We start from the raw sequence: 16,407 nt of genomic DNA on the forward strand, positions 1-16,407 counted from the left end.
TGGGCGAGGGAGTGATGACCATGATCCATTCATCGACCGACGACCACAAATTGCCAGTGGCAGATGGAAGAAGGTACACTAGAGATAGTACTGGAGTCCAGACATTTGGCTGGACATTTCCAACCGTCATCTTCCTTCCACCACAGCAAATGCGCGCGTCGAAAGATGACCATTTATCGACTGCTATACATAAGTCCTCGACTGGATCAAGGTAAAAAAAACTTAATGCTGATATCTTATTGATCCCAAGCGAGATTCACCATTCGCTCGTCAAAACCTCGCGGCTTCCTCTTCGACAGCGTATCAGTTCAATGGTAACCCCTCGCTACACCGGCAACTTTCACATCTCTCCTGTACATCTTTTCAAGCACAGCCCATAACACCGGGTCCCTCTCGTTTCAGGACACCAGGGGGAACTTTCTGCACACCACCAGGCCTTGCAAGCTTTCCCTCAAGGTTCGTTGTCCTTCCAATCTTCCATTGCATGAGCATTGCGGAGCCGCGCGTCCTTTCCACTGGGATAGTACTATTCTGGACCCCGGACCCAGTATCTGGAAACAGTACACTACGCACGAGGCGAACCGTGTCCTCCGTATCGACAAGCTAAGCTTACTCACGGACCTCGTTTCAACACCTTCGAAATGTTTATATTCGTTGCACCATTGCAAACTAGACTCAATTCCGTCATTGCCGTTCATCCTTTCTTTTTCCACCGTTCGTACACTAGTCCAGGTCGCCTTGCAAACTTGAACTACCTGCCAAGCTAGAGGTTTTCCGAGCCAACCGGACCGACAGGACCAACGAATGAGACTTACACCGGCTTTACACCGCTCTTGCCATGACTCGGATCCCAAAGTCGTCTTACACGATCCGTATCTTGGGGATTTTGGATGCTCCCGGATGCAATCAATTCTTTGCTGTATACTTTGAATAAAGAACTGCTCTGGAAAACACAACTTTCGCTCAGTGAGACAAGATCCAACGCTCAGTGACCGCATAAAGTTTGGGCTGTGATGGATGTTGCATTGCGGGGCACATCAGAACCGTTGAAGCGACGCAATGTTCCTGAAAGTGTGTGTGGTGCCTGTAACCTTTCTGTCTCTTCTCATTCGTAGTAAACAAGGTCTAAACCCATATCCCTCATACCTTTTACGCCGTATTGAGCAATAACGAAGGAAAAAAGATAAATAAGGGAGGAATAACGAGGTATATGTCGTCATGAGTGGTTGATGGTGATGTTCTTCCCTCTGTTCCTCGATTCTCCCTAATTCCCCAGTTCCAACCTATTACACTTGAGAACCAATCCGCGCAACACGTACTATTATGTCGTCCCGTCCCTTTTCGCATCTTCGCTGCGCCCTGTAATTTAAACAGTTCCGCTGATACTCAGTTCCCGGATCTCCTGCAACACTTGCTCGACCCTGGTATCTAGCTGACCCTGGGCGTACTGCTCCCGCGTGTCTGGATCGAGGTATTGCTGTACTTGAGCCATGCGGCTGTAGGCTTCGGCGCAGAATCGGAGCTGAATCTTGACAAGAGCCTCGAACGATGGGTCGAGGTAAGGGACGCGGAGGTCGATAAGCTGCGGTAGCTCGGTACACAACTGCTCATTGAGCTGCTCGTAGGCTGCTTTGGCCATCTCCATTTCCTTCTCGGCGCGTGGGAGCTTCGTCACATCCTTGTCGGGCTTCTCGACCAGTTTCTTGACTTTGGCGCGGAGGGCGTCGTAGTCGAGGAGTTTGTGGCCGCGCTTCTTGATGCCTGTTTTTTTGAGTTCATGGCGGTCAGTTTATGTACGGACAGCAGGGCGTTGTCGACAAAGAAAAAGGGAGGAATATGTTTCGGGAGCGGAAGAGCAATCAACTGATTGCCAGGGAGATGAAGAGGTGGAGACGGCCAAGACCTACATTCGTTAACGTCGGGGAAATAGGCACAAAATCGGGTAATGGGATCTAGGACTGTTGTTCGATATGGTCCGTCCAAGGCCTTGATCGTTTCGGCGTCCAAGTCTTCCACTGCTTGCTTGTAACTCTTGCTGACTCCGTCTTTAGCACCAGCTTCACCGTAGAAAGCGTCAATAGTTTCGGCGATGCGCATCTGTGAGGCCGTCATTGCTGTCCCGGGACATTGACGTTAGCTCACATGACTCGTCTGCCAAAGCGACGGGTGGGTGTCTATCATACCTCGTAGTGAATCAAGATAACCCTTGGCCTCTTTTTGTAGTCGTAGGGATGCCGCCTCCATAGTCTTGAATCGTCTGCATGTCAAAGACGCTTAGCCCAAGTCCCTCTCCTTCCCATGTCGTATCTAAACCGAAAACAATCATACCTCTCCTCAACCTCATAGTCGCGATCGTTGGTCTTCTCGACATGACCCGTCTTCATCATCACCTGGGTCGTTGCCCGGTTGACATTTTTCTTGAAGCCTGTAAGACACAAACGGAAGAGGCGGAACCCGTTAGCTTTGTCGCATTAGGGGATATAGGCTATGGTGGGATTTGTGCGTACCGGCCCACGACATGATGGCTGAGTTATTCTCGTCGCTCGGTGTCTGACGTCGGTGACTCGTGTGTGTATATGCGGGGGATCGACTGATTAATAGTTCCGTTCAATCGCCATAAATATTCGGTAGGTTATCGCCTGGATGATGATTTGTCGCAGATTAATTCGTCGCTCGATAGGATTAGGATGTTATTAAGTCAGTTGGTATGTTGGCCGGATACGTGGCTCGGAGAATAAGTCGATGTCGGTGTTGTTGACGTTTAGAGCAGATTGGCGATGTTTGGCAAGCTTGGAGAGCAGTTGTTGCGAGATCCTTGCCAGTTGCGATGCCCGGACATAGACGAACGAAAGGGGTGACGACGTGGGATGTGGCTGTGCTTACCGCTGCCTGCCAGGATGACACGTTCCTTGGAATGTGATTGGGCATAATCTTGGACGACGTCAGCGGGGTCGACCTGCCAAGCCACAAATGCCTTGGCTACAAAATCCCACCGGGCCGCGAGCAGACCGTGACAGGTGCAAAAACGAAGTTCGACGGCTTCCATTTTCCCAGAATGATCTCCATCGATCGGATCTGTCTCCATACCCGTCCCGGAGGCCTGGGCCATTAGTGTAGACATCGGATCGTCAACTCATGTCAGGTTTCTCACAGCAGCTGGTCGAGACACATTGCTGCTGCTAAGAAGGGACAGTGCTGAAGCTGTGATACCGGACATCGCGGCAGGTAATCTTTGCCGTTGACTCATCCCGGCGTAGGTTCAGTGTAGGTATGTAAAGCTTCGCATGAAAGAGAGTAAAAGGGCGTACGTCCCGGGTTGAGCTTCTGTCTCTCATTCATTTTCCTTCCTTCCTTTGAGCTTGGCTTGCAATTATCAATCTTGCCCATACACTTGGCCCGAACCAAAACCTGTTTCTGAACAGCCAACTGGCATCACCAATTGATACAAAACAAATCAGTTACCAAGCACGGCACTAAGACGGTGAAATGGCCCAGAAGAAAACCATCCGACAGCAACCCTCAAACACAGCCTCAAAAGAAGAATCCGCCAACTCCGAAATTTACGCTGAGAACATGGCATCTCTCAGACGTTTTCTCGTCGTCAGTCTTGGCAACCCGGGAGAGTACCGCGATACTTTTCACTCAGCCGGCCATCTGGTGCTCGAATCCTTTCAGAAAAAGCTTCCTGAAGACCTCGGACAGCCGTCTTTCACCTCGGAACGCTATGGAAAGAAAGCCGTCCGTGCTTCCGCCGGATCAAAGTACACTCTTTTACAAAGCCCTACGCTCATGAACATCACCGGGCCGTGGCTCGCTCGGGCGTACAAGGATTACCTGGTCGACCATGGCCTAAGCCCCGAAGAAGTTGGACTGGTGCTGGTCCACGATGACCTGGAGGAAGAGTTGGGTGTCGTCAAGGTTCGACAGTGGAAGGCTAGCCATAGAGGCCACAACGGCATCAAGAGCGTGCTGGCCAGTTTGCCGCCGATACCCGATGCTAAGTGGGCGCGCGTGTCAATAGGCATTGGTCGGCCGGATGATAGGGACAGGACCACTGTGTCCGACTTTGTCCTCAGCAAGATCCCAAGGCACGCCAAGGGGATATTGCAAGATAAGGGGGGAAGCGGGCTGTGGGAGGCACTTGGCAAGTTGGAGATAAAATGGAACAAATGAAGTTGTGGACAGTGGAGAGCAAGTACGAGAGAGCTGGGCCGGTGTTGCGCCAATGAGTTGAGATAAACTATGATACCCCGTTTTCCACCATCGTCTTTTCCAGTGAGCACTGATATAATTGCTGACTTCCGTCAAATGAAAAGCATCTGCCGCGTAATGCACACCGTGAACAATTCGACTAATGAGACAACATATCCTATCTGTCTCACCAGATGTACTAACATCCACACTCTCCAGTAACAAGAAAAAAAACATGCGAACCCTCTTCAACTCAAAGCCAGTCAAGCCCAATGCTTTTGTTCCCGATACCGACAGTATTCCCACCACCATTCAACCTCACCTCAAATACCCTACTCGTCCTTCCCGTAAATCGCCCCCGGTAAGAAAAGCGGCACCTCCATCGGCAACTCCTCATGCGGCCTAAACGAATCAATGTTTTCCGATATATGTCCCCCATCCCCCTTCTTCACCGGCCGTCTCGTAAAGAAAATCAGCATATCCCTCGTCGCCTCCTTCGTCTCATCCAACGGCAACACGGGACTCAACGAGTGTTTATTCTCCGTATCCACCAACAACAGCGTATCCAAAAAGTGTCTATGCTGCACTCTACTCCTCAAGTTCTGCGGTTTGATTTCCGTATACTTGGCCCCCGTCTCCTCGTTCATATCATGCATGAACGTCACCGCGCTGTTAGCCGCCAGATCCATATTCTTCGATCCAAGGTACGTGGTCATGGTGTGATCCACCCCATCGGTATGCACGCCCTCCAGCGCCGGCTCGCCCAGGATGGAGGGGGTGGTGACGGTGCGCAGGTTAAAGAGCGTGCACACCCACTTATCGGACGAGTAATCCAGTCGCGGCCGATGGGTGGTCTGTACTCCATGGCAGATCATCCCCTTGAAGACTAGCAAGGCCTGGAAAGCAGTGTTGAGCTGCAGCTCGTCTTGGACTTCATCGAAAACGCGGATCTGCCCCGAATCATGCCGCTTGAAGTCCTCTTCAACCGACAACGCAAAGGGTTGGAACTCGAGCCGTCGCACGGAACGAGTGGAGAAGTCGAAGCAGAAACGGCCGTTGCGCGAGCGCCGGAAGGGTAAGGTCGGGTCAGAGTAGAGGTTGTTAGAGACGCGCTGGAGGGCGTCCAAGTCGGCCCGAGTGGCGCCGAGGCCAAGGAGGAGGGGGACCATGTCGGAACCTTCGACAAAGATGGAGCGGTTGGTGATGTATTTGGAGCGGAGCTTCATGATTTCGGCAATCGCGGTGTAATAGGAGGGGTTGAAGACACGTTTGGTCACGTCCAACCGGGGACGGATGCCCTTCAAATTGGTGGTGGGTGGCCCCGACCAGGCTGGAGGAAGGCTGGCGAAGGGGTCGGTTGGGTTGAGGGATCGAGCGGTTTCGACAGAGGCTCGAGAGTGGGGGGTTTCATGGTAGAGTCTATGGGGTTGGAGGCGGGTGATGGCGGCTGAGATGGGGCGGAGAGATCTGGTGCTGGCTCTGGGGAGCTGTTTCACGACTCTTGAGGTCAACATGATGAATAACTGAAATGTTCCGACGCTGGCTGGAAAAGATGGTGAAGACTGCCGGCTTGATTTGGAAAACTCGAGGTAGCGTGATGGGTAGATATGTACAAAGCTCATTGCCCGATGACTTGACGACGTCGGCGACAAAAGTCTTCACCTCAGCGGCAGCCGGAGACCGGAATACCTCTACCTCTCTATGGATTACTGTGACGGATCTCGTGATGCGTCAACTACTCAAATGCCATTATACGACTACAAGCCGAAGTCTTGGTCAGGCTTCAAGTCTTACTGTGCGAGTCATCCTTGACGATGACGCCATATAAACTATTTTCTGAGTGTCCGAGCACGTTGTCGAGGCATGAGAAAGGATATTCATAGCGGGGGGCGCTCAAAGTAGACAGGAAAGCGAGGCTATCCTCGGGTCTACTCAGAGTATCTCACAATAGCCTCATCTTAGGGCCCGGTGTTGGTTGGGCCTCACCACGTGCCGGATCGGAGTGCTCAGACTTGTAGTCTCATGCAGCCATGCCCCTGACCTATTTCCTTCTTTGACCTTTCATGTGGTGTATTCGGTAAATGGAACACCACTATTCCTGAGAATTAATTCTTTTGTACTACTCCTCTCCACGAGTGGTAAGACAACCTGGGGTTTAAGTCAGACAGCTAGTATGTCGGGGCGGTGTACGAAGGATGGAACTTGTGCTGCATATAATGGCAAGGATTCGACTTCTGAGTCCGAACAGTCACGAATGCTGCGACTTTAGGATTTCTACCGGTAGTTGGTAAGTTGGACGCCAGTATGCCTCATTTATGAATTTAGGCCCTGCTGGACATCACGTTTTGAGGATCATTCAACGGTGATTTGAGAATCATGAAGGATCAAAGAACTGATTGAACGATTTGAGGTTTCCCAAACAAGAGAAGGTGCTTATCACATTTAAACGGTCATTCAACACCTCGAAGATAACCGAGTAGCTTACGGACATATCCTACAAGTGTCCAGGGGCTAGCAGCCTCAGCCCGATGGCTTACTGTCGAGTATCGTCAGATTCTATGGGCCGAGCGCCGGTGACGGATCACCACGCAAGGTTTGAAGTCAAATCACTCTCAAGGCAAATGATTCACGGTAAATTTACTGTTGCTCTTCCATTCCCATTGAAGAAAAACTACGCTCATGTAAGACAGTTCGCCGTGGCTCTGATAAGTGGACGTTCCTGCTTCTTTTCTCTTCGATGTCTGCTTAGAGGACATGAAAAGGATAAATTGGTCTAGAAAGGTGACGGGTTGGATCAACTACATTAGTGTTATCCTTATTTGTCAGTTCGACTTTCTCTTTGACAGTAAAGTAACTCTGGAGAAACAGCGACTCCCTCAAACTGATATGGGGGGCTGTTAGTGATGGGGCGCTAACTTTAGGGCTCTCATTTTGCACGCGTAGCTGTTAGTGTGGTAATCCGGATAGCACATATTCGTCGGCTCCGCACACCTCCCAGACATCCAGCTTTCGAACATTCGAGGCAAAGTTTTATATACTTCGAAGGAACCTGCAGAGTCCATATCTATACCATCAATGTAGGGCTATAACTCACCCATAAATTTACCGAGTTCCGCACCCAGCTTGCTGCTTCACTTCTGATCAACCTTCATTTTCCCCAACCCTTGCTTGATCTTCTCGCCCGCCATCTCAATTTCATACTCGATATCCGGCTGCGCCTCCGCATAAAGCCAATTCTTCTCCCCCGCCATGCGAAAGTTGAACAAGGCCATCTCGTCCGGAACAAACTTCTTCTTCAGCTCGGGATTCCCCGCACAAGCAGCCTCCACGCGAAGCTGAATCTCACAGCTCCTATCGAGCAATCCAAACAGAAAACTAGCCTCATCGACCGTTGATCCGACGGTCAACAGCCCGTGGTTCAACAATATAGCGGCCTTGGAGTGTTTGCCCAAGACAGAGGCGATGCGCTGCCCCTCCTCAGCTGCGGTGACGATGCCGCCGTAGGAAGAGTCAACGGCGATAGAGTTGTACAGGTCACAGATATCCTGGTGCAGCATGTCAAGAGGCTTGCCAAAGGCGGACCATGCGCGGCCGGCGATGGTGTGGGCGTGACAGATGGAGTGGACGTCTGGGCGGGCTTTGTGGATTTGCGAGTGGATGTGGTAGCCGGGTGCGTTTACGGGGCGGGTCTGGCGAAGAAGTTAGACAGCGATGGATAGGGCAGACTCGCAAACAACTAGGTTGTCTCAGCGGCGTACCCGATTCCCTCCAACAATCTTCCCGGTATCAATCTCCAAGCAAACCATATCGCTGGCATTCATCAGCCCGAAATGTTTCCCGATCGGATTCATCCAGATGCAATCGGGGTACTCCGGGTCACGGACGCTGATGTGACCGGAGATGCCCTCGGTGTATCCCATGCGCGCCCAATTGCGGAACACAGCGGCCATGTGCAGGAGGATGTGTTCACGGTGTGCTTGCTGGTTGGGGAAGGTCGGGATACCCGTCAACGGGTTGGGACCCATGCTGAGTTCATGGAGCTGGCACTCCAGTACCGCTGGTTCGTCTGGCTCGGAACGGGGTGCCGTCGCCTGAGATGGATGGGGGATGAAGATCCCGGCGGCCTTGATGGCGGCCGGCTGCGGAGCGAGAATGGGACTTTTCACCTCTTCGAGCATAGTATATGAAGATGCCATTTCGTAAGCGAATCAAGCAAGAAGCTGGTTTGTGACACGCTGTATTTGCGAGAGCCAGGATTGGAATGGGAACGAAGTCCAAGGTAACCACTGGGGTCCTGGTATAAAGCAGAAACAAAACTGATGGCTTAGGTTGTCCTTGCAACGGACACTGTCATCGTCGCTTAACACTTCCTTTGCTGCCCCACATGCGTACATACGCAGTATGTCACCTGCAGGATTCACCAGCTTACACAGTAGCCTACACTACCTACGAGCTCAGATTGGCGAACAATGTGCCTCCGTGGGGGTGACCTGTCTTTTATCCTTGATAGCCGGGGACAGTGCAGGACTGATACTCTGCTACACCGGATACGATATTCGTCAATCAAAAAAAAAAAAAACCATCAGGTAATTGAAGTATCAGACAGCCATGAATGTGGATACCTGTAAGGAGGTGAGCTCGATGTTCGGGTGCAACCTGGAAGTACAAGTGGAAGGAAGCTAGCTGAGGCCCGGGGCGTTGAGTGCTGAAGTTTAGGGACCTTTGGGGCGAGAACCCTGCTGGCTGGTGAGCAGCCTTACAGGGAAATGGGGGTCTGAAAACAGACCCGGGAAAGACTATTGGCTTTACAACCTTCGTATGGGGGTCGGAAGGGGAAAAGCCTATGACTTGAAACAGAGGTTTTCGTCTTTTTAAATAATTTTTGATACTCATTATTTCAAAAAGCCAAATCCTTCTAAGCCAACACCGAAAGAAAATAAATCGAACTATTAGATTTTTCTAATAATTTTGGTCAAATGATGACGGCTAATACTGAAGGTTGGTAGTGTTGTTAATATCCATATCTCAAAGTAATTATTTGGCTAAAATGTACCTCGTTTCTGGTCCAATGTAGCGTTTTTTTTCTTAATTTTCCCCTATTTATATAAAAAGTTCTAAAGCTCTCTTTAGACTTTTTTGTCGAAAACAGCTATTTTGGGCTTTCCAGTAGCCTTTTTTGCGCCCGACCCCCATACGAACGTCGCGTGCAAAAAAGATTGCTGCATCCTCGAAAACCTTACTGGATACTTACTGGGACCTGTTTTCAGACCCCCATTTCCCTCCAAGGAGTGAGTGTTACGTAATTGAAATACACTGTCGGTTCGGGCCGCTTAGGAAGGCGCCTAGGGCTAACGAGAACTCTGCAGGCTGAGGGCGTCTATCTCCTCCTCGCTATTTCAGCCTAATCATCTTCCATCAACGAAATCCTTCTCTGTCAGGATTCTACGAATTACCACGTCCCCAGCATCTACGGCGAATACCTGTTATTGGCTCATCGTAATCGATCGGAGTGACTATTTCGACCTTGCTTACGGTTGTCACTATGCGCCCTACATCGCCAGCTCGTTTCGCCCCCCCTTTACGGGCTCCTACCGTCTGCCCTCGACCACTGTTCCTCGGCGCCGCAACAGCAGTGAGGACAAGTACGACAAAAGCGCAGCATGCTTCTCGATCGTTTTCCTGTCAGACCGCACGCTCGGGTCTCGTACAAAACTCGGGAGCGAAGTCAAAGATCCCCTACGCCGCCTTCAGCTTCGAGCATCTTGGAATCAGCAACAAATGGAACAAGTACATCATGATCTTCTTCATCACCATGGGCACCCTCGAGACCTATCTTTGGTACAAATACCTTCCCGCTTGGTGGAAGGCTCACAGCAACACTGCCACTGAATTCAAGAAGCAATGTGACGGTCCTCAGTCCCACACCGCCACTGATGCCAAATGATGCAACACAACGTGTCGAGGTCGCTACGTTCATTTCGAGCCTCATGCAGCCACGCTATATACAGCGATGTTCCGCCCCAGATGGGTACCACAACATTGTAATGGTCCGTCTAAACTCGGCTTGCTGCCCCAAGAAGGCATTCGAAACGAAGCGCTTAGATCAAGCGCATCTCGAACGCATTGTCATCTCAACTGCATCATCTACCGCCTCTCAATCTTCACCACTACACCGCTATCACCTTTATGTTGAAAGAAGACGGTTCAAGGGCGCGGAGAAACGTCGCAGTCATCACCATCAATATCGCCATCACAGACTTACCTGTCATTAGCGTCGTTACGCATGGACTTTGTTACCCCTTGTTCATCCTCCCCAGCGTGAAGCCCGACATCTTGCGTTTGACGAGCAGCAATGAGGCAGTTACGCCATGGCTTTTGCCCACATATCCAACAGAGGTTTGTCTTCTTTTACCACGAAGACTCGAGTCGGGTATGTCCCCCACGTTGTACTGCCAATTATACCTGGTGAAGGATCTGTCTGCTGGCACTTCAACAGGGCATGCAACCCAGCCAACCAAGTAATTGGCCAAAATAGCAGCAAGTTAAATCCATCTTGAATGAGACTTGGCAGAACTCTACCGATCTATACGGGGCGTCAACAAAGTCTTTGCATCTAGATCAACTTATACCAAGAATGGAATAGAATCTCGCGCGAAACCAAGAGTCTCTCTGGCACAAGGTTGGAAGGGGTTCTCTGTTCCATTTACACTGTTTCTTGATCGAAAAGCTGCCCCAGCCCCATGACCATCTCTTACTCCCGCCGTCGCTTAAACTTCCGATTATGGACGAAGTTATTCCGGAATTCTGATGAGAATCCATCCCCCAGACAGGCTTCTCAAGGCTGGCACTAGCCGCCGCTCGGGATCTCTCCTTTGCAATACCTCACATCAAGAGCAGATCAGCCAGATGCACATGGTGGCAATGGAAGATGGGTGAGACTATGGGATGAGCAGGGGTAAAGGCTGAGGCATCTTCCCATTGCATTGGTTGGGTAAAGGAACCGAAATGCAGCATCCGCAACCCCAAATCACTGCATCGAGATGGCCTCTCTCAGTTTCCCACGTAAGCGCAGGGTTTACCGTTGAACACTCTATTAACCTTGCCCGTTTACTCCATGCATCTGGTAGCATTCTCCAACGTTTGGTCATTTTGCAATGTCGAGATCTTTTGCGTTGTCAGGCGCATCCAATCAAGTCCCTTGATGGATGAGATGGTTTAACGCTGTGGATTTCGTATTTTCCTCTAGCTTCTTTCTAAGGTTCTACTCCCGATACCTTCTAGCCAAGTACTGATCTCTCCTGGGCCATGGGTCCTCAATCGTTCTGTGGCTATTTCAAACTGTATAGCTCGAAGGTTCCATCTTTCTCTGTAGTCTACAGCACGGGACTCACCACCAGTCGTCACTCAGTGGTAAACCTTGCTGCTGGAACATGGGTTTTGCGCCATGAACGTACCGCAACTGCTTAATCATAACGATGCTCTTTCGAGGAAGGCTACATCTGATGCGGATGTTTCTAGCCCGCGCTTAGCGACTATATGAAGCATCTTGAACACTGGATTGGCTTATAATCTTAGCATGATCCACAAAGCATCTCTGTTGTAAGTAGAAGCGGTTCTTTGTGTCGTTGCCTATGTGCTCAGGGCACTGGCTTAGTGCCGCTACACAACAGCTCCTCGTACTGAGATACCATCACACGCGGCCTTATGGATCCCCGCCTTTTTTCTACACCTTAGACTTGGCTACTTCCGTTTCGAGCTACATTACCCCGCGATTCTTCTTACCTTAACGTGAGATGATGCGGGTCCACAAACCTCACTAACTTGGACGTACACCACGATGCCTTCCAGATCAGGTACTTAACTCCGGGGATCACAAAGTCTCCCAAGACTGTGAAAGTACGGCATTTCTACCTGGCTTTCACCGCAGGGCTGATGACAGGCAATTATTCAAGTACTTACACGTCGGCACTTGCAAACACCCTTCAGCAGTTGCGAGACCTGTCTTGCAATAGTTGCCAACACAGTCAACAGACAGAAGGTCATATCGAATCATGTCTTCATCGAAGCCTTCCGCTCATCCTTACTCCTTGCCCGATCTCACTCAAACCAAGCTTTCCGTGGAGGATGACTGGACTAAGGTGAAGGACCGGAAAGAAAAGAAGCGCATTCAGAACCGTGTTGCACAGCGGACATACCGTACGTCTTGCCCCCATACTTGGCCAGTAGCAGTCACTAATTCGTCACCGAAGGTTATCGTATGAAGGCACGTCTAGGGGAGTTACAGCAAAAACTCGAATATCATGAGAGAAACAAGGCAACATTGACGTATGGTGATGCTCCTGGTGTTGGCGACAGTGAGAACACAAGCAGGAGCCCGTCTGTACAGCTTCCGACTCCAACATATACCACAGACAACAGCCCATCTCCGAGGGCTAACGAACTGATGGTGTTTAATGACATTCATTTGCCCAACTATCACAGCCCGCACGTCTTCCATACCGATGCCAGTCAACTGTTTGACCTATCGCCCATTACAACACCATTAACTTCACAACCATCGGGAGTGTTTACTGTAGAGCAGTCGAACATCACGGATAGTGGGTACAGTTCGGCTGTTGTACATGAATATTTGCGCCTCCACATGCAACCTTTCGACACCCAGCATCGTGCAGCTGATGGCCAAACGAACAACTATGCTATTGATGGCTCTGCACATGGTAATGATCCATTCTGTAAGTTCACGAGAAAGAAGCACATTCTTTATAGTGCAGTTCACTAATGGGTGGTTCCAGTAGTTCACGATAGCCCTGATATTGACCCGTTGCTGTTCTCTACCGAGAGACACGATACAATGACTGCAGGGTTTACAGAAGAAGGTGAAAACAAGGTCCTGAACTGGAAAGCTCAGCCACCACCATTAGTAATGTCCAACCCAGGCCAGGCGGGAGCTCTCACCTCTCCAGTTACCCAGGACTTACCCGAAATGAAAAAGACGCGGACTTCCAACCGTACCGCCTGTCGTACTACATCCGCAGAAGTCAACCAAAAAGCTCCCAGACAACAACAACAACATCAACCAGCATCATTACCCACCAAGCGACCCACGTTGGACGAACGCATGGAAAGCGTCATGGAACGTGTTGAAACAGAAGGCTTCGACAACTTCGACTCCCTCGCCACTCTATACTACAAAGCCAAGTTCGGGGACTCCTCCTCACTTGCGGTCGAGCAGCGACTCAGCCGTACCCGGCGTCTGCCCAAACTGTTTGCCGACGTTTTCTCGGCCGCTCAACAAGAGTGGGGTGCACGCGAACAACGACCGCTGTTCGATGAGATCCTCAGGATGTCGGAGGGTATGCTGATAGGCGAGGCGAGGGGTGTTCACAGTACGCTTCATGCGAGCATCGGTGGGCTGGCCAGGTCGGCGGCCAAAGACCACGAAACTGGCAAGAGTGCTGTTTCGGGATTGAAGAGACTGATGGAGGATAATGTGAGTTCGGTCATCTGTTCACTACAAGCTTCTCCGTTTTGGAATCCATGGATTTATCAGCGCTAACAGGTTCTCGTCCAGTTATCAAATCTCTGGGCCTTGGTGACGGCATTAGCGACAGAGAACAGAGCAGTACGGCAGCGAGATCGTTCAAATACAGTACTGGCAACGATTCTGGTCTTACAGTGCTCTGGTCAGCTACCAAAACAGAGTCTCATGGCTTTGTTGGATGCTTGTCTTTGAGAGCTTCTTTTGAAATGGGAGTCTTTCGGGCTTGATCATGGTTGGAAAAGTGGAACAAGTGACTCGATTGGATAGCATTTACACTAGAGGATTGAAAGCATAAAGGACACCAGAGGAAAGTCAAAAGACGTGTGCATCACCACGGCATTCGAAATAAGAGAAATTTCTAGCATTGCAGTCTCATCAAGATCAAAATCAATGGTCTTGATATCCAGAATGGAATTATTCGAGAAATACACACAATTACGAGGGAAGTTCGATTCAATATGTGTTCATGCTCTGTGTGGTCGAGGGAGATTGGTTCGAGGTCGGGGCAGCAATTTAGGCACGCTATATTAGTCTGTGTAAGACATCGCGTTAGCAGATTTCAAGCCACTGTTAGCGAGTCAGTACTTGGGCCGCCTAAAGTGCATGATTCTGGGACGTAGTCTGGTAGGGCTTCTAGCACTAACACCCGCTAACACTAACAGAAACAGTCCCTTTTCTACCCTTCATCTTCACAACATTACTGTTTTCAGGTCACCAGTATCAATGAAATCGGAATGATTATTCAGACAATGTACAGCTAGAATAATCTCTCAAAGTCTAAGGAAGAAAAGCAACAGAACGCTTGGTGAACCATAACTAACTATCACGTTGATTTCGACCTTCGCTATCCTTCCAGGCTTCGGTGCGAATGTCCGTCCCATATCCGACCGGGAATTGAGAAGCAAAACTCCTCCTCTGAACCAGAAAAGATCACTCTTGGTCAGTCTCTTTTCAACTGCTGCTTGACTGGTCGCGCATCTCTGGCTGTGGCTGTCTAATAAACCGTGTAAAAAATCCGGGTGTGGTTTGCGTGTGTGGCTATTATGGGCTAGCAAGCTGGTTCCCATCCATTGATCTGCGTGGGAAGCCTAATCCCGGACATGTTAGTGTACGCTTTGAAATGCCATATCAACCTCTCAAGATCTTAGGGTGGCTTACCTTGTTTTAGGACGTATCCATGGAATGTCCCTTGTCACCAGTATCAGAATCTGTTTCTAATGTGAGAGATCCGAACATGTCGAGTAAATCGTCTTTAGGCGTGGCGCTGTTGTTGGAGTCCAGAGACAAGCGATTGGGCGGCTGCTGGACGGCGCGTTTGTAATAATTCAGAAGTTTTTTAGAGTCAAGCCATTCCTGAATGTCGCTTCTGCTGTAGGGACTCTCTGGTAAACCTGGAAGTTGATACCTGTTAACCCTATGTTTCTCATAGATATGGTCTCTGACGAAATCATCTGCCCAGGGCCCTTGGACAAAGGTATTCCAGTAAACGTAGAATCCCTTTTTGGCATAAGCCTGCATCTCGTCGTCAAGGGCCAGCTGAAAGGTGCTCGGAGAAATCATCAGCATGTCCAAAGTCAAATCTTGAGTGGTAAGAACACGATAGAATAGTAATTCGCGCGAATGGCTGAAGGCGAAAGATAGTAGAGAGAAGTGGGAGCCATCGCTCGGCTTGTCGCTCGGTACGACTGTGTCGATAACAAAATTCATGCCCTTTTCGCGCTCCCCCTCCTTCCATATTGTGGGCTTTATGATCTTATCCAAAGCTCTGATCCATTGTCCTGGCCCACTACCTACAGTGCCCGTGGATGCCAGCCCAATGGCGAGGAATCTGGCAACATATTTACTGAGCCCGCTGGCTTCAGCAAGCCTGTACCATTTGTCCCTGGCTTCGCAGGCGCTCATATTCATGAGTTCGTGGGTGAAAATCAAGGCCAGTTGGCTAGGTAGAAGGCTGCCTGTAGCAGATGACATCGTGAAATCTGCAAGAGACACTGGTTAGGATCTGGTGAAAATATTCCCAAGGTGACCTGAGCCATAGGAATTTATACCGTTGACGATTGTTTGATCTTGTTCTGAGTAGTGAATCACGAGGCCGGCAAGATAGGCTGATGGGTTAACAGGATTCTCGTCACGTTGTTGGATCAATATTGGAGGTTGGGAAGTCGAGATCCAAAGTAAAAAGTCGACTAAAGCAATAAATTTGAAGTGCGTAAGCTGAAATGTTGCATTCAGGTGTGTCATCAAACAACGGTATTTTTATTTTATTCTTTTCCCTTGGGGTGGGAGGGGAGGTCGTAGAAAGTTGGGGCGTTGAATCTTCCGCATGGGGTATGAAGCGCTCCGAGAAGGGAGCTCTTACTTCACGGGCTGAAAGTCAAATGACTGAACAAAGGAAGGGAACTCAGTACCAGAGTCCCAAAGCTGACTATATTCACCTTCTTCCCATAGCCAGCTCACTGCACCTTCCCAAAGGCCATTTCAGTCTACGATCATGCCACAGACTGGTGACAAAATAGACAGAATGATCCGGTTCTGTCTATGTGACCGGGTCACTCATTCCAAAGAGAGTGGGTTTGCTGGGTAACTGTTTGGACCAGGGGAGGTACAACGAGCGACATGGACTGGATCATGTCTTCCTTGAACCCACCATGTGCATCTACAGGTACCATGAGCAA

At 50.0% G+C, this 16,407-nt stretch overlaps 7 protein-coding genes across 8 annotated transcripts; 3 read left to right on the top strand and 4 right to left on the bottom strand.

Moving 5' to 3' along the window:
- Window positions 1-481: 481 nt before the first annotated feature.
- On the bottom strand, window positions 482-2,812 carry amph-1 (amphiphysin-like-1). The gene is made up of 5 exons (XM_956588.2): window positions 2,508-2,812; window positions 2,329-2,425; window positions 2,184-2,257; window positions 1,908-2,114; window positions 482-1,761 (listed from the first exon to the last, which is right to left on the bottom strand). The coding sequence occupies exons 1-5, from the start codon at window positions 2,518-2,520 to the stop codon at window positions 1,367-1,369; spliced, it is 786 nt and encodes a 261-aa protein (XP_961681.2). The 5' UTR covers window positions 2,521-2,812; the 3' UTR covers window positions 482-1,366.
- Window positions 2,813-3,033: 221 nt separating this feature from the next.
- Window positions 3,034-4,262, top strand: NCU01070 (hypothetical protein). The gene is made up of 2 exons (XM_956589.2): window positions 3,034-3,268; window positions 3,496-4,262. The coding sequence occupies exon 2, from the start codon at window positions 3,574-3,576 to the stop codon at window positions 4,171-4,173; it is 600 nt and encodes a 199-aa protein (XP_961682.2). The 5' UTR covers window positions 3,034-3,268; window positions 3,496-3,573; the 3' UTR covers window positions 4,174-4,262.
- Window positions 4,263-4,523: 261 nt separating this feature from the next.
- NCU01071 (hypothetical protein) lies at window positions 4,524-5,997 on the bottom strand (the record flags this gene model as incomplete). The annotated part of the gene is made up of 2 exons (XM_956590.2): window positions 4,524-5,678; window positions 5,986-5,997. The coding sequence occupies 2 exons, from the start codon at window positions 5,995-5,997 to the stop codon at window positions 4,524-4,526; spliced, it is 1,167 nt and encodes a 388-aa protein (XP_961683.2).
- Window positions 5,998-7,142: 1,145 nt separating this feature from the next.
- Window positions 7,143-8,510, bottom strand: NCU01072 (class II aldolase/adducin domain-containing protein). The gene is made up of 2 exons (XM_956591.2): window positions 7,950-8,510; window positions 7,143-7,880 (listed from the first exon to the last, which is right to left on the bottom strand). Exons 1-2 carry the CDS (start codon window positions 8,385-8,387, stop codon window positions 7,323-7,325), a joined length of 996 nt encoding a protein of 331 aa, XP_961684.1. The 5' UTR covers window positions 8,388-8,510; the 3' UTR covers window positions 7,143-7,322.
- Window positions 8,511-9,523: 1,013 nt separating this feature from the next.
- On the top strand, window positions 9,524-11,293 carry NCU01073 (hypothetical protein). The gene has a single exon (XM_956592.2). The coding sequence runs from the start codon at window positions 9,734-9,736 to the stop codon at window positions 10,133-10,135; it is 402 nt and encodes a 133-aa protein (XP_961685.1). The 5' UTR covers window positions 9,524-9,733; the 3' UTR covers window positions 10,136-11,293.
- Window positions 11,294-12,102: 809 nt separating this feature from the next.
- Window positions 12,103-14,171, top strand: NCU01074. Of its 2 annotated transcripts, none has more exons than XM_011396160.1 (4): window positions 12,103-12,387; window positions 12,441-12,923; window positions 12,984-13,681; window positions 13,763-14,171. In XM_011396160.1, exons 1-4 carry the CDS (start codon window positions 12,243-12,245, stop codon window positions 13,922-13,924), a joined length of 1,488 nt encoding a protein of 495 aa, XP_011394462.1. In that variant the 5' UTR covers window positions 12,103-12,242; the 3' UTR covers window positions 13,925-14,171. The 2 variants fall into 2 exon arrangements, with proteins under 2 accessions (XP_011394462.1, XP_011394461.1); XM_011396159.1 differs by having other exon boundaries at window positions 12,987-13,681; window positions 13,763-14,058.
- A 283-nt stretch (window positions 14,172-14,454) lies between these two features.
- On the bottom strand, window positions 14,455-16,037 carry NCU01075 (hypothetical protein). The gene is made up of 3 exons (XM_956594.3): window positions 15,781-16,037; window positions 14,891-15,711; window positions 14,455-14,820 (listed from the first exon to the last, which is right to left on the bottom strand). The coding sequence occupies exons 1-2, from the start codon at window positions 15,971-15,973 to the stop codon at window positions 14,897-14,899; spliced, it is 1,008 nt and encodes a 335-aa protein (XP_961687.2). The 5' UTR covers window positions 15,974-16,037; the 3' UTR covers window positions 14,455-14,820; window positions 14,891-14,896.
- Window positions 16,038-16,407: the final 370 nt, after the last annotated feature.

The sequence above is a fragment of the Neurospora crassa genome, linkage group V (genome assembly GCF_000182925.2).
Source record: "Neurospora crassa OR74A linkage group V, whole genome shotgun sequence".
Lineage (NCBI taxonomy): Eukaryota > Fungi > Ascomycota > Sordariomycetes > Sordariales > Sordariaceae > Neurospora > Neurospora crassa.

What these genes read in the sequence shown, in the direction of transcription:
- amph-1 (XM_956588.2), bottom strand. An exon ending in GACTATGAGGTTGAGGAGAG is followed by an intron (nt 2,258 to 2,328) that starts GTATGATTGTTT and finishes TTTGACATGCAG; the next exon opens with ACGATTCAAGACTATGGAGG. An exon ending in TTTCCCCGACGTTAACGAAT is followed by an intron (nt 1,762 to 1,907) that starts GTAGGTCTTGGC and finishes TCAAAAAAACAG; the next exon opens with GCATCAAGAAGCGCGGCCAC.
- NCU01073 (XM_956592.2), top strand. Translation starts at nt 9,734, where the DNA reads ATGCGCCCTACATCGCCAGCTCGTTTCGCCCCCCCTTTACGGGCTCCT.
- NCU01072 (XM_956591.2), bottom strand. Translation starts at nt 8,387, where the DNA reads ATGGCATCTTCATATACTATGCTCGAAGAGGTGAAAAGTCCCATTCTC. An exon ending in AGATTGTTGGAGGGAATCGG is followed by an intron (nt 7,881 to 7,949) that starts GTACGCCGCTGA and finishes CTTCTTCGCCAG; the next exon opens with ACCCGCCCCGTAAACGCACC.
- NCU01075 (XM_956594.3), bottom strand. Translation starts at nt 15,973, where the DNA reads ATGACACACCTGAATGCAACATTTCAGCTTACGCACTTCAAATTTATT. An exon ending in AGATCAAACAATCGTCAACG is followed by an intron (nt 15,712 to 15,780) that starts GTATAAATTCCT and finishes TGTCTCTTGCAG; the next exon opens with ATTTCACGATGTCATCTGCT.
- NCU01070 (XM_956589.2), top strand. Translation starts at nt 3,574, where the DNA reads ATGGCATCTCTCAGACGTTTTCTCGTCGTCAGTCTTGGCAACCCGGGA.
- NCU01074 (XM_011396160.1), top strand. Translation starts at nt 12,243, where the DNA reads ATGTCTTCATCGAAGCCTTCCGCTCATCCTTACTCCTTGCCCGATCTC. An exon ending in TGTTGCACAGCGGACATACC is followed by an intron (nt 12,388 to 12,440) that starts GTACGTCTTGCC and finishes TCGTCACCGAAG; the next exon opens with GTTATCGTATGAAGGCACGT. An exon ending in ACATGGTAATGATCCATTCT is followed by an intron (nt 12,924 to 12,983) that starts GTAAGTTCACGA and finishes GGGTGGTTCCAG; the next exon opens with TAGTTCACGATAGCCCTGAT.